The 15,569-nt window shown below is 37.1% G+C and overlaps 1 protein-coding gene across 1 annotated transcript in view; it reads left to right on the top strand.

The window, feature by feature from the left end:
* Positions 1-2,731, top strand: part of Rab38 (RAB38, member RAS oncogene family) — a 59,002-nt gene extending 56,271 nt beyond the window's left edge. The window contains exon 3 of the mRNA XM_059253222.1: positions 1,892-2,731. Coding sequence (XP_059109205.1) covers positions 1,892-2,044 — 153 coding nt within the window. The 3' untranslated portion in view covers positions 2,045-2,731. The remainder of the gene's footprint in view (positions 1-1,891) is intronic.
* The last annotated feature ends 12,838 nt before the right edge of the window (positions 2,732-15,569 follow it).

Genomic DNA, 15,569 nt, shown 5'->3' with positions numbered 1-15,569 from the left:
AGGGGGGAGTGAGGGTGCATTGGGGGGAGGCTGGGGGGGCTGAAGGAGGGAAGAGGAGGATCTTTGATTGGTGTGTAAAATAAATGAAAAAAATTTTGATTTAAAAAAAAGAAGAAAAAGAAAAGAAAAAGAAGCTAAAACAATGTAGCCTGTCTCAGAGTACCCTGCCCATTTTATTCCTTTTTTACTATGGAAATCTTTAGAAGAGTTGAAATGAGTTCAAGCTGGCTTTCGACATTACATGCACACTTCCCTCACCTTTCGGCGGTAAGCATGTGGTCATTATCACTATTTACTGTTTTCTCTGCACTCACACCTGTGGCTTGGGGCTAGCTACTTACTCTTTTTCAATCTCAATGTACCGAACTGCCAATGAAGGGATAGAATCCAGACATTACTGCATTACTGTCTGTGTCTCACATCTTCACAGCAGGGATGCACTAACCTTACAAACACTTGGGCTACTGCATCCAGGTTTCCACGTGGATTCTGAGGCTCTGAACTCAGATCCTTAGGTTTGTTCAGCAAGTGCTGCTCACTGGGCTGTCTTCTCAGCCCTGGATCCACTTATGATTTTACATTTTCCTTTAAAGAGTTACCTCCATCAGGAGTGGCTAGGTGATGCCACAGTAAAATGATTTGTAATCTTAGTGATTTCAAATAGCAAAGGCATAATTCCCACCTATGCTGCGTGTCTCATCATGAGCTCATTGGAACAGAGTCTTAGAATTCCCCACCTCAAAGTTTCCATGAATTCATATGAAAAGAATGCAGGACAATTAAATACTAACTTTTATTGTTTCTAGCTAAGAAAGTAGGGCATATACCTTTTTGTGCTTCTCATATTGAGTTGGCTGCCAGCTGTCACATGTTCATACCTGAATTCAAGGAAGCCAGAAACATGGCAGTTGTCTGGCAGGCGAAAAGATAGAAATATTGGTTAAACTGCTAATGACTGTTGCAAAAGACTGCTGTCCTCTATTCCTACTGAGACTTTAAAAGCAATATGCATTGGTGCAATTATAAATCTAAGCTAGACTGAAAGTGTATTTTTTCTTATAAGATTATATAACAGGTGAAAAATAAGAAAATTGAAATCTAAAAAAAGTAACATTAAATAAATCCAGCAAACAATATTGTTTCTATTTGACAAAATAAAATCTATACCTTAACTTTTGTGAAGAACCAAGAGATAGAAAAAGAGAAAGAAAGGAGCAAAATAAGAAAGGAAAGAAGGAAAGAAGGGAGGGAGGGAGGGAGGGAGAGAAGGAGGGAGGAAGGGAGAGAGGTAGGAAGGAAGGAAGGAAGGAAGGAAGGAAGGAAGGAAGGAAAGAAGGAAGGAAGGAAGGAAGGAAAGAAGGAAGGAAGAAGGCAGTAAGAGTAAGGGAAAATAAGAGGATATACAGATAATGTACAGAAATGATTTTTACATGAATCACCAAAAACACTGCCCTGGCTGGGGAGAAAGCTCAGTGGGTAAAGTACTTGTTTTGCAAGCACAGGGATTAGCATTTGATCCCCAGAACCAAGGCAACAAATCCAGACAAGCTGCTACAAAGATACCTTTAAACCCAGTGCCAGGGAGGCAGACACAGGCAGATACTTGAGCCCCACTTGCCAGCCAGACTAATCTATTTGGCTAGTTCCAGGCCAGTGAGACTCAAGGTCTCAAAGCGAGGTGGAGGTACCTGAAACACAACACTTGAGGTTGTCGTCAGACCTCTACATGCCTATACACACATATGCATGGAGACAAAAGCAACATACACACACACACACACACACACACACACACACACACACACTACTTTAAATATTGGATTTTGTCTTATATAAGACTATTATTTTACAATGTTGTATTAAAAGAAAACTGTTTTTTTCTCCCCCTCAGGAAAATATAAACATTGATGAAGCTTCAAGATGCCTGGTGAAGCACATACTTGCAAATGAGTGTGACCTTATAGAGACTATAGAACCGGACATTGTGAAGCCCCACCTCACATCACCCAAGGTTGTCAGCTGCTCTGGCTGTGCCAAATCCTAGAAGGCGCCTCTGCTGGCATATGCCAGACAGAACCCCATGGCCCTAAAGAATTGTGCCTCAATTCTGCTTTATTACCATTTTGAGTAAGTGTCAGGATAGAGGAGCACACGTGACAAGCCAAAGACGTATGATGGCATGTTTCCTGTCAGAGAGGAACAGCAAATGTTCTTTATATGTTTTCCCAACCATCAGCACAGTGTTTACAAGCTTTTTAAATATTAGTGTGTTGTAAAATGCTGTTTTATCACTGAGCAAAGTCACTCAGGGACACATCCAGCCGGGATACATGTTCCTTTAAATCAGCTGAGGCCTCTGGTCTTCTTGAGAAGGGGAATAAGAGAGCAAGGCAGAGGTCAAACTAAGTGTGGGATTTGCCTTGCCCCGGTATGTCTCTTTGTTCAGGTTTCAATTTGTTTCTGGGTGGTCCTATAGGTCTATTAAATAGAAACGGTATTTTTGCCGTTCTTGGCAGACCTGAGGGTTATCTGTGATGTTGCTCTTCAGAGTCGTGAGCACAGGCAGCCTGTGCTTTTGTTGCCTTTGTCGTTACTTGCTGTGCCCCGAATGCTGGTTTAACTGAAAACTGTGTGGAAAGATCTGCTCCCTGTATGTGCCTTTCTTTTAGTATCCCCGGACTCAAGCTGTGGGACTGCTCTGTACATGTAAGATATATTATATATATATTTTCACAAGTGGAAAATAAAACATTAAAGATGCTGTTTCCCTATTTCTGATATTGCCTTCAATTTCTTTCTTAGTACTGTGGCTTTTTTTGACAATGCAATCGTGTTTCTCAAATTCCATTTCTACATTTGATTTTAGAAAGGAGGTGAGGAATTGGGATGAGTTCATTCTGTCTGCGTCAACTGTTTCATTCAGTATTTAGGTCAAGGAAATAGCCAGTGTTCATGCATTTTTGGCTAATTACAGAAATATATCTATACATTCTGACCAGGAATGTTACAGAACAGTGAATATAAAAACAAACAACTGGCCATATTGTTGAAACATTGCAGGTGGGTAACATTTTTAATAGAACTATTTTCCTTTGATATTCACAGTACACTCACAAAATCTTCAAATTTTACAACATATATTTTTAGTGTATACTCTCGACATTCATTATTTCTGTAAGCATCACACACATGTTAGTATTGTGTTTCTTTTTCCCTTAAGAGGTGCACTTACCTCTGATGCAGTTGGCCCATGAGGCAGATAGTCCAGAATTTTCTGGGAATTCATGTTTCTTGAACCAGCTCTCACATATAAGAGCAAAGAATGAGCTATATGTACCCTCAAATTTCTTTTCAGTCACAAAGAATAGTGCATGTTCTGAGGACTGTCCCTAGTGACATTAAGTACCTGGTTTTTATGGAGAGAATTTTCCATTTGATTTATTCAAAATGATTACCTTGTTCCTCTACTGATGTTCTTGGGCTAACTTTCCAAACAAATCACATTCATGCAAATCCAGGTCTTACTATGTGAAAGACAACCTAAGTTTGTTAAGATGGAGGTAAACTGAGGAGGAAGAGTCTTAGTATCAGATGCTTTAATTGACTCATTTCCAAACAAGGCACAGCCAGGATGGACTCATTGCTGGGTGAGAAAAGCTGTAAGCAGTAGTACCAGATTACTAAGATTCTCATGAGGTGGGTAGAAGACAGCTGAAGATTAAATATAATTCTTTCAAACTCAAGCTTTTGCGCAAAGGATACAATCAAGAGTACGAGGAGACAAATTACAGAATGGAAGACGTGTTCAAACGATTCACCTGATAAAGATTTCATATAAATTATATGGGAACTCTAAAAACTCATTAACATTAATAATAACCCAATAAAAATGATCTGAAGAGATTCTCCTCCAATGTGAAAAATGTCAATGGTCACCGAATAAAGGTAGAACATAACTAGACATCAAAGAAATAGATGTAATTCTACACTATGAAATATAATTCTACTCTAATCAGAATAGCTAACATCACAGAAGAAAAAATAACAAATGCTGATAAAATATAAAGAAAATGAAAGTCATACACTGTTGATAGGGATGAAAACTAATACAACAGCTATGATGAGCAATATAAATGTCCTTAAAAATCTAAAAATGTATCTACTACATGGTTTAGCCATACATTTCTAGATCTATACTCAAAAGGAATTGAGAAGAGCATATCAAACAAATATTTATTGCATCGCTATTCACAACAACTAAGTTGTGGTGTCAACCAAGGTATCCATTGGCAGACAAATGGATGAAGAAAATGTGTAGATAGCTGTGGAATATCACTTATCCATAAAAAAGAATATGATCCTGTCATTTGTAGCAAACTAGAACTAGAAATCTTGATACTTAGGAAGGATTCTACTTCACTGTCAGCTGCTGCTTGATTAGTTCTGGACACTTATGTTCATAAACTGGTACTTAGGAAAGGTACTTAATTCAGACAGGATAATTCATCATGATGTGCAAGAGGAAACAGGATTGCTGAACACCAATGGATCAGGGAGGCATATGTCTGGAAGTCTGGGCTCACTGGGATCCTTCTGATGTTTCCATGCATAATGATAGCTGCTGGAGCAATTGCAATATCCCTGGTGAGGATAACCAGGGACTCACACTCCTGGGGACAAAGTCTGACCTGTAGTGTTATATGGAATACTTGGTCTAGAAGCAACTGAGTCAAGAGAATGAGAGTGGTAGAGAAAAATCATGAACATTAGTTATGATCTCAAAGATAAACCACAACAGAAGGTAGCAGAGATTGTTCCACTCCCCTTCCTATTTTTATTACTCTCTCCTTATCCCTCCCCTTTTCCTTATTAATAAGACTCAAGCTTCATAAACTGTGGGTCAGGACTTTTTAAGGGACAAAATAATCAAATGTAGGGATTGTGAAAATTCAGCAACACTAAAGGATTCCTGAACACACTACCACTCAACCTTATTTTAAAAACAAACATATCATGAATACAGTGTGTTTCTGGCTGCACTCAACCTGTGCTGTATCACAAGGTCTTACTGAAGCCTTAGTTTTGAATATAAGACACATGCTCTTTTCACTGGGTGTGTAATGCCACCAAATGCTGCCTGAAGCACTTTGGCTCAGATTGGAGATTATTGTGTGTTGAGAATTGCAGTGCTTTTATTGTACATAAAGAGTTTTCTCCTCTTACAGAAGTGTAGTGTCGTAATTCTGTAAAGAGAAAACTTTTAATGTTTTCCTGACGTCCATGCCTCAGCATGTACATGTAAAATAAATATTTGAACGATTTGAATTGCATCATGTCAGAATACTTGATTTGAAAAGTTGCTATTTAAATTTCTGAACTGAATTTCAAAAAACCATTAAAGGAGTTTTGACTTGGGGTTAAGATAGACTTTTAAGCAATTGCTGAAATGACCCTAAATGCACTTCTACCATTTCGTACTACATATTTATATGAAGTAGAGTTGTCAACATTAATGACTACAAAATCAGGACATCAAACAACATGAAATATCCTTGAAAGATCATCCATGTTCTGAAAAATTTAATTCTTTATGAAAAAAATAATCACATCCCTCTCATTAAGATGCAAATAGATTTTAATTTTCAAAAAATGGTAAAATTGGATGTACAGCAAGGAATTTTTAAAATTTATTCATTTATTATTTGTTATCTGTAAATATTTGAGATCTATACCTAGTCTGTATACCTATATGCTCATGGTTTTGCAAAAGTTTCTCTGTGAGAAGGGGTCACAAGTCAAAAAATGCTTAAAACCAGTGACTTTCTTGAAAAATTCATGAAAGACCAGAGTGTTCTGAAGATGCAGAATGAGTACATGCAGAGTACACAGACAATAGCAAGGGATACCAAAGACCTTCTGTGGAAGATCTGCTACAGTCTTCTGTGCCGTTGCCTACAAGCTTGCTCTAGTCGATGCCTAGGGTCAGAGCACCACAGAATTCAGACCTCCTGGACAAGCCTCATGCAAGACTAGTGTAAATTAGCAAATAGTCTACCTTTCTCACTTTGGCTTGAATAAACCTCAGGCTTCCTCCTCCAGAGGCCTCCAAAGACAAAGTTACACTGAGTGGAAAACTGATTATTGCAACCTGTTCGGTTTCTGTTCGTCCCTGCCTCCATTTTCTGTCTTATCGACAGTGAGTCTCAGGATCTGTAAGTAATTTTCATTTTTGTTTGAGCTCTGAGTGCTTGTGGATCTTAAGACATCAGGGCATCTAGTCGGTAACTGTGAAATTTATAAAACACTACATTTTTTGCTTGTTGTATTTGTTTTGATTTGTTGATACAGAGTGGCCTCAAGCTCGTGTTATCCCTACCTTAGTCTCCCGAGTAACTGGAATTACAGGTGTGTGCCACCCCACCCAGCCATTACTACTTAATTTCTAAAATGTTTAAATTTTATTATTTCATTTGTAGGGGTATTTTGCCTATTAGTATATCTGTGTATCGTGTTTGTGCAGTACTGCTGGAAGCTGGAACTGGGCTTTGGATCTACTGGAACTGAAGTTACAGACAATTGTGAACTGAATTGTGGATGCTGAAAATAGAACATTGGGCCTCTGGAAGAGCATCCAGTGCTCTCATCACTCACCTTCATTCCAGCTCCTACATTATATATATATATATTATAATATATATATATTATATATATATATATATATATATATAATATCCACTGATGCATAGGGCTGATACATGTTTTTAAAGACAGAAGCTGTCATCTAAATTTGTATAATCATATTTATTATTTACTAATTATTAATATTATACATCATCACAAATTTTAAAATTACATTTATTTCTTTATTTTGTATGTGTGTATACATGCATGGACACTCATTCTTGAAAACATGTGTGGAGGCTGTAAAAAAAAAAAAAAAAAAAAAAAACTTCAGAAATCGGTTTTCTCTTACCATCACATTGTGGGGCCCAGGAATCAAACTCAGGTCATCAAGCTCGGCAAGAGGCACTTTTACCTGCTAAACCAGGTAATTCATTGACCTTCTCCACTAACTTATATTTATTTCTCAATCACTATGTTGCCACTACTGCAGCTGGGATTGTTTCTGGAGAGATAAATGACTAAGTCATGGTCTTAGACCTTAAGATGCTATGGTCAAAGACGCAAACACATAAGCAATTCATTTTGTGCTAAGAAAGAAGGTAAATGTCCAATAAGGTAAAATATTTCTTATTAAAATATAATTTGTTTTTAGATGTTGGGACATTAGCTATAATTGTAATTAAGGGGGGAAAAGGTGTGTTCCTATGATTCTCTTCCTAGAACATCAAGATTTAGACACCTAGAAAAATTTGTTTGGCTACCTTTTCCTGTTATTTGGAATATTCTGGGTTTTTTAGGGTTCGGGGGTTTTGTTTGTTAGTATGCTTGTTTGTTTTTTGTGTGCCTGTCTGGGGGGAAGGGCTGTCTTAGAATAAAGGATCCAAACAACAGTGTAGTAATATGGGATCACTCATCTCTGTAGTCAGTGGTCTACTTTCCAAGTTCATTCAGCTGCTTGCTGTCAGAACAAGGACTCACACCCAGGAAGCCTGATACCAATGGCCATGTTGTTAAATGTTATGGTAAACTCTCTTCTTAGATGATTGCAGGATGCAGTGCTGCTAAAATACCAGCTGCTACCAAGTACTTCTCTTTAGCACTGAGAGAGATGCTGCTACACACTATACAAACACTTAGCACAGTGCCTAGAACATGGCAAGTAGTAAAAAGTGATTATTGTGCTATTCTCCTGTTGACTTAGTTATTACTAAGCTAAAGAAGTGCGAGCATAATCATCTGATGAGATGACATATATGTTTTAGAGATGTATACAGCCGTAGAACTCACTCACTGGTACAGGTTAGTGGTTGCTTTCAGTGATAGCTGAAAAGAATGATTTTCTTTGGGGAAAAACAAAAACAGTAGAAAATTAATTGTAATGATAGACACACAACTTCATGAATATATTAAAATCCAGTGAAAGGTGGGATAAATAGTGAGCAAATAAATTACAAAGTCCTCACAAGAAACAAAGAAAAGCCAGAAAAAAAAAAAGAAATACAAAGTTGTTTTTTTTCTGAAGCATTAATGTAGTTCAGCTGGGGGAAATTGTCATGATCTGATGCCATAGGAAGGTGTCTTCTGAAGTGGGCTCGTATCACTGTTGATATCTGTCTCCCCAGCCCACCCTGCTGAACTCACCACTTGCTCTCAGATGCTGGGAAGTACCATTGTGCATAGCTTTAAATTTAGCTGCTGATATTCTTTGGGGCTCTGAATTCCCCCAATCAATAGAACATCTTCCAATACTGGAAGGAAAGGAGCATAAGAAACTCCAAATGCAAGGTGAGAAGAACAGATGAACTAAAGCAAGAGTCTGAAACACGGGAGGAAAGTGCCTCTGCAAAGCATGGCCGCACATACGTTTGTCAGCGTGGCTGCACATACGTTTGTTAGTGTGGCTGCACACATGTTTGTTAGCACGGCTAAGTCTGAAATGCTCCATTTCAACAACCAGCTTATTTTCTTCAGTCGAATTAGTTGTCCAGGCACAGGCAGTATATTCCTAAATTCAGTATGCTAGCTGACTTTAGACATAAGGCCCAGGAAGTTAACAATGCAGAAGGTCTGGATCATGCTTTCCATTCGAACATGAATCAACCTTATGCAAATGTTTCTTTTGCTTTTGCTTTTCCACATCAAATACCAAAGGATGTGCTGATACTTGTAATACGTTCTTGTATTTTCTGTTACCTTGAACTGAAGTTTTAAGAAGTTATGTTGGATGTGCAACATCAATCAATTTGTATTCATAGAAGTCTTTAATCAAATAGCTATCAAGTCACTGCTCTGAGCATGTCTCTGTATTTGTATTAAATAGGCCACCTGTCAAGGTTTGTAACAAAATACATAGTGCTTAATATGTGTTAGTTTTTTTTTCTGTGATAGCTGTTGTCATGGAAACCTGAAGAATAAAATGTCATGGTTCTCTGCACTTTAAGTTTGGAATTTCCTTAGAGGAAGAGAGAGTGGTTAATAAGACAGGGAAAAGATGGAACCAAGGATGGAGGTGATTGTCTCTGTTTCTACTATGTGGCAGTCTTCATTTTTATAGTATTTTTTATTACAGTAAGAGGTAATAGATATTATTTATTGCTAGACTCTACAATATATCTCTTCCAAATACAGTGCCTTTTAATAATCCTTACTATTCTGTTGGTTGGAGGGTTTCAAATTATAGCAATAAATAAATAAATAAATAAATAAATAAATAAATAAATAAATAAATAAATAAGCTTATAGAAAAAGAAAAATGTTCTTATCATGATTCTGGAGAGATTTGTAGCCAGTATATCTGCCTTTCTGGTTAATTTGAATACTCCCTCCTTAACTAATGTGAGATGCAGGGATGTATTTGTGATGCAGGCTGTACCATGCAGTCCTCTGTGCTCCCCACCTCTAAACTTTAGTAAAGCAGACTACAGGGTGTGTCTGTCATTTTCTCACTCCAGCAGTAGGTCAGCAAACTCCTAACCTGTACACAGTGGAGTGAGAGCCAAGCACCGAGAGTGGGGCAGCAAAGACAGTGGAAGAGACTGTCTAAGTCTCTGGGTTTCAACGATGCAAGAATCCTGATTTAACCTTTACTATCTTGCTATAAGAAATAAGAAATTCTCATTTTGTTTCTTTGCATTTTTGTTCAGTAAAGATTGAGCTGATTTTCTACTGTCCATAAACCAAATGTCCCTGACTACTATAGCAGAGTCCAAGTTCTACATAGCAAGAGTGGGTTAGACCTGTATCCTGTTGTACTGTCTGGCTTTGTGTGTCAACTTGAGACAAGGTAGAGTAATCAGAGTGGAAGGAGCTTCAATTGAGAAAATTGAGCTTCCATGATATCCAACTGTAAGGCATTTTCTCACTTAGTGGTCAGTGGGGGAGGGCCCATCCCATTGTGGGTGGTGCCATGCCTGGGCTGGTGGTCCTGGGTTCTATAATAAAGCGAGCTGAGTAAGCAGGGGAAGCAAGCCAATAAGCACCTCCACTCTATGACCTCTACATCAACTCCTACCTCCCAGATGCTGCCCTGTTTGAGTGCTTGTCCTGATTTCCTTCAGTGATGAACAGCAATGTTGAAATGTAAGCCAAATAAATCCTTTCCTTCCTCAACTTGCTGTTTGGTCATGGTGTTTTCAAAGCAGTAATAGAAACCCCAACGAACACACCTGTTAATTGTGTTCATGGTCCACAACGCCCACATTCCTGACCATAATGCTCATTAACAACTACAACTCCCACTTTTTTAATTGGGCTTTTATCTTCAAATATTCTAGTAGTATAGAAATATAAAGTTGATGAAGGAATGGGTGCTTCATGCTAATAAAAATCAGTTGGTCTCACAAAAAAATAATAAAATGGTAAAACGTGGCCTACCTGATAAAAACAATCATATTAAGATTTTGTGATTAAATTACTTGGTAAGATTATAGAGAACAGTATGTTAGACAAAGAGCATTTTGCATTGTGTATCAATTTGTATTTAAAAATTAGTACAGAAATGTTTCAAGTATATTTATATATCCATTAGGAAAGCAATTTTTTAAAAAAGCCTATGAACTATAATTTGGGAGTCTATTTTAAAGAAAGATGGCTAATTCTGAGGAAAATTTAAAAAAGATAGGAATAAAAATTTTATGAAAATATGGAATTAGATGGACCCATTGAATATCGCCCAAAGAAGTGTGAGAGGAGCTGGCATGATGGTAAGACCTGTAATTCAAGCAAGGACACCAGAAGTAAGGGACTGCCGAAAGCTCAGGAACCACAGTTTGAACATTTCTCCATGTAATAACAGCTATTTGATAGTAATGAAATGATAATTTTCAAATGTACTTGTTTTGCATGTGAAACTGTAGAATTTCAGTAAAGAGAGAGACATATGTGAAGTTGAACAAAGAACATGTAATAGGAGGATTTCCTTCTTAGAAAGTGGAGATTAATTAGGAAGAAGTAGTTAAGGAATATAGAAGAAAGCCGGCACTTCTGAGAGAGCACTTCCTCAAGGGAGAAAACTTAGTCAAGCCTCCGTACTTCTCATCCTCTGCCTGAGGCTGACATGGGGACACTGCTAGAGAATCTGCTGAGGTCCAGAGAACCCAGTGGATAAATGTGAAGAGATTTGTGCATGAGTAGATACACAGGGACCACTCTCTGGAAATCATTGGCAAGGATGCTACGGAAACCCACTGGGAGGTGAGCACCACTACCAAAGTCTTCTGACAAAAGAACTGCTAGCTAGGACAGAATCCTTTGGCATCAGACTGTAGAAGGAAGACCAGCACTGGATCTAAGCAGAAAAGTCCCCTCCTCCCCTTGGGATCTTTCTAGCACCCTCTACTGGCAAGGCTGTGCACTGTGCATGCTGGCAAAGGACAGAAGATTAGAAGAAGGCTCACCTCTGGAACCAAAGGAAAGACAGTGCAGACCCTAGCTTCTTACTGTTAACTGCAAGTATTAAGTGGCAGTAGCTGTCAGGACTGTCTAGGAAACAAGAGAATAAGTGAGAATATAGAAAACCCCAGAATCTAAGAGAAGAAAGGGTGGGCAATAGAGCACATGAGATACAAAAGTGGAGGGACAGAAGAAGGGATGAACCCCAACAAAGTATGCATGAAAATGCCATAAAGAACCCTGGTAACCTGCAAGGAAATTAGAGAAAATTTTAAAAATAAAAAAGAGATAAGGCAAGGACCACAGACCGAATTTGGAATAGAAATGCAATAAACCGATAACCAACACACTGTGATAATTATGCTAAGCCACAATAGTTCAACCATAAAAGACTCCTCATGTTTCAGGCGTAACTTAACCATTTCCCTGTCACTGAAATCATGGTGTGGAGCTTGCCAGATGAGGTTATTCCTATCTTGAGTTTCTCCATCACCCTGGAGTCCTTTGCTTCTAGATATGCAGACAGAAGTGAATGAGAGAAGTTCCTAAGAGTAGAGACAGTCTTATAAGTGTTGTATTAAACACTTGCTCACACTGAGCTGACCAGAATTCAGGCTCCTAGTTCTATGAGAATCTGAGAATGTGCCAGAGACAATGTAATCTCGTCTTTGCCACACCAGATTTTTAAGTAATTTGTTCATTTTTAAGTTTTAGCATGTCCAAATGTCCCAAATTCAGTTATTGTATATATAATTTTAAAAAATGATGATACTTACTGCATGTATTGATATTCAGTAAATATTTAATTAGTAATTAGGAAGGCTGGAAGAGAAATCCATACATGTGTAGGTATCCTAAAGAGGATATGATAAGAAAAGTATTCAAATTGTGGTTTATAGTGGGAACCAGAAAAGCCTATTTTTTTGTAGTGATCAAATTTACAGATTTTTAAAAAATCATCTGTGTGCCAGATAATGGTTGCCTTGCCATGAACCTTGTATTTGAAGAAATTCTACATGTAGAAGCTTTGATATTGGTAAAGCCTAGCATGCATTTTCCACACATACTCTAACCCTTTGGCTCTTTAATTTGCAAAATTGAAGTGTTGCTAATCATACCGTACATAGTCTCTGGTTACTGTGAAGATTCCACAGCAACAACATGGACAGTAGAAATGTCAGGAATATTGCAGTACATGCTTTGTTGCAGGCACAGCAATGAGTGCTTTGCATGGAGAGAAGTATTTCAAGCACGTAGAAAGCTTTCGTTTTTGTTAGTTCCCCACTTTCTCCATGATCACAATAATAACTATTCCAGTTCATATTTCAGTCTGTCTTCCCTGAATTCCATGAAAATTAATTGAAATAGTGCCCAACTGTTTCTATATGGACAGCAATGTAACTATGCAAATGATATATAACACTACAACTATGAATATGTAGCACTTAATTTTAATTTGGTTAACTACATATACTATTGTTTCTTTGTTGGTAACCTGATAATCAGATGCAAAAGATGTTGTTAGGAAGCATGTGGTTAAAGAAATAAAAATGTTTTTAATTCTACAAAAGAGTGATTAGGTCTTTATAAGCTTCTGTATGTTTTGAAAAATAAAATAAATACAAAAGTCATGAGTGATTTCACTTCCCAAAGTAACCACCATTTTTCTGTCTAAAGGGAATTAATGTTTAAACTGATGATGAAATCTGATTTTTTCTCTTTATGATGAATATCTTTGTAGTTGGTGAACTTCTTATATATCATAAATTTCAAGTGTGGATAAAAATTATACACATTATAATCCAGTATAGTTTATGTATGCAATCACATCACTAATGAGAAACTTATTTGTTTTCACCAATAATTTTAATTTAAAATATCTCAAAGATAAGCCTTTATATATAGTCATGATTAATTCATTAGAATAAATTTCTGGAAATGAAACTACTGATTCATAATTTATGCAAAATTTTAAAGCCACCTGAAAATTGTTTTGCAGAAATCATGTACTGATCTCTCCTTCTCATGAGGATATTTGAAAATAATCAGTGAGCAGAGCAACCTAGGTTCCTCTTTTCTGCCCGGACTTAGAACTGTTGCAGATTCTTTGCAGAAAACCTCCCTGTGTATGTGCTGGGGTGGACTGGCAAATGTATGAATAGAAGAGAAATCCCTGCAGATACCAAAGGCATGACGTCATTTTTTACTGGAGACCCGATTAAACACAAACGTAGACACTTCCCTCCTCTCCTCAGTACACTTGAAAAGAGTCAGTTTGCACTCAAGTCCTTGGGGAGAAGTGTCACGGCACTAAATAAAAAATGATAAGCACAAATTGGTTTTCCTAGGAGTCTTTTATCTGCTAGGGAGATGTAACCTGTAGGCTTCAGTAAATCTGCTGGCAAATAATATTAATGAAATCAATGAGTCAAGTATTGTGTTTTATGGTATTATGTTTATTCTACCAAAGCACTATAAATTATAACATTTTTGAAATCATAATAGAATCTTCTTAGCCTGCTTTCAATCTAAGACAAAAAATGCATTTTAAAAAACACTATTGAGTCTGCTTTCATTTTAATCTTGAAGAAAATTGAATTACAGTGACAGAATAAATCAGCATAAAGTATGTCCCCAGCAAAATTTAGGTTTTTTTTTAAAATTTAGTTTTGTTTTTTACCTTAATCTATAGAGGTTTGCAAGCCCTTGTGTCATATGTCTGTAATCTCATCCCAGCACTCAGAAAGTCTGAGGCAGGAGAATACTACATTGGACATCACTTTGTTCTGACTCTATGTAGTGAGTCTCAAAAATGTAAACAAAAATCACGTTATTTGGTCCATTAGATTGGAAATTTACAAAATATTAGATACTAAGAACCTCTGGATTATGGAAAATAATATTAATCTACCATTTTAAAGACTTGTTTATGTGATTTTCTTGTGTTAAAGCTACACATAATCACACCATCCCCTTTGGTACTTCATACTTTTAATTTTCAGTTTATCTTGGCTGACTTTGAATTGGAATTAATGATACTTGTTAATATCATACCAGTTACTCTCTTCTTTGAAATTTAGAGTAGGAGACAGAATGACTTTTGAAAAAACTTTCAGGTATCCTGCACACAAAGAACTATAGGTAACTGAGTAGGATATATGATTTTCGCCGGGAAGAGCACACCAATTGGTTGTCCAGTGCCAGGTGGTCAGTCCTGAAGACATACATACAAGAAACATTAAACAGACTCAACAGGTTAAATTTAGGAATATATACATATTTATGCATGGATGCATGTATACATATATACATATGTATGCATACAGTAACAATAAGAGAAGAGATTATGAATTTGAAGAAAAGCCTGGAGAGGTATATGGGAGGGCTTGAAGGGGGAAAAGGGAATGGAGAAATGCTGTATTTATAATCTCAAAAATCTCAAAAAAACTTTTGGGTAATTCCCTGCTCTCCTCTCTCTTTCCTTTCACTGTATGGCCTGTTTGAGCTTTAATTTCTTCTAGGGGAAGCCTTCGGAAGCAACTCATGATTAAACATTTGCTGATAAAACTTTAAGATCCTGATAATGGAATTCCTCAGTGAATTAAGAGAGATAACCGATGTAGAATATTTAGAGTTGTCCCTGACTTTTTTGCTCTCCAAAGATGTTAGCTAGTGATATTCTGATGTGATTGGAATTCAAATGTCACACAAAACAAAAGGCATTTGTGACCTTCTGTGCTGAGAGCATGTTCTACAACAACTATACATTTAAATTTGAGACATTTGACCCTAATCTTTGTTCTAAGAGTGTAACAAACACTAATGGAATTACAAAAGTTCATTTGACACCTCTAAGTATATTCTCTCATTCAATGGAATCTCTTGGATGAAACTCTGTGGGTTTGTGGGGTTTGTGTGCACATGTGTATACTCACACATATGCCTGAAACATTTTCAAGGTTTATTTTTATTATTTTTTAATAATGTATATGTGTAGCTAGAGTTTTCCTGCCTGGCCCACAGTCAGGACAAATCTCTATCACCTGCCAGTCCCA

The sequence above is a fragment of the Peromyscus eremicus genome, chromosome 1 (genome assembly GCF_949786415.1).
Source record: "Peromyscus eremicus chromosome 1, PerEre_H2_v1, whole genome shotgun sequence".
Taxonomy (NCBI): Eukaryota; Metazoa; Chordata; class Mammalia; order Rodentia; family Cricetidae; genus Peromyscus; species Peromyscus eremicus.
Note: the sequence above shows the minus strand (reverse complement) of the source record. Positions and strands in the feature narration are given on the sequence as shown.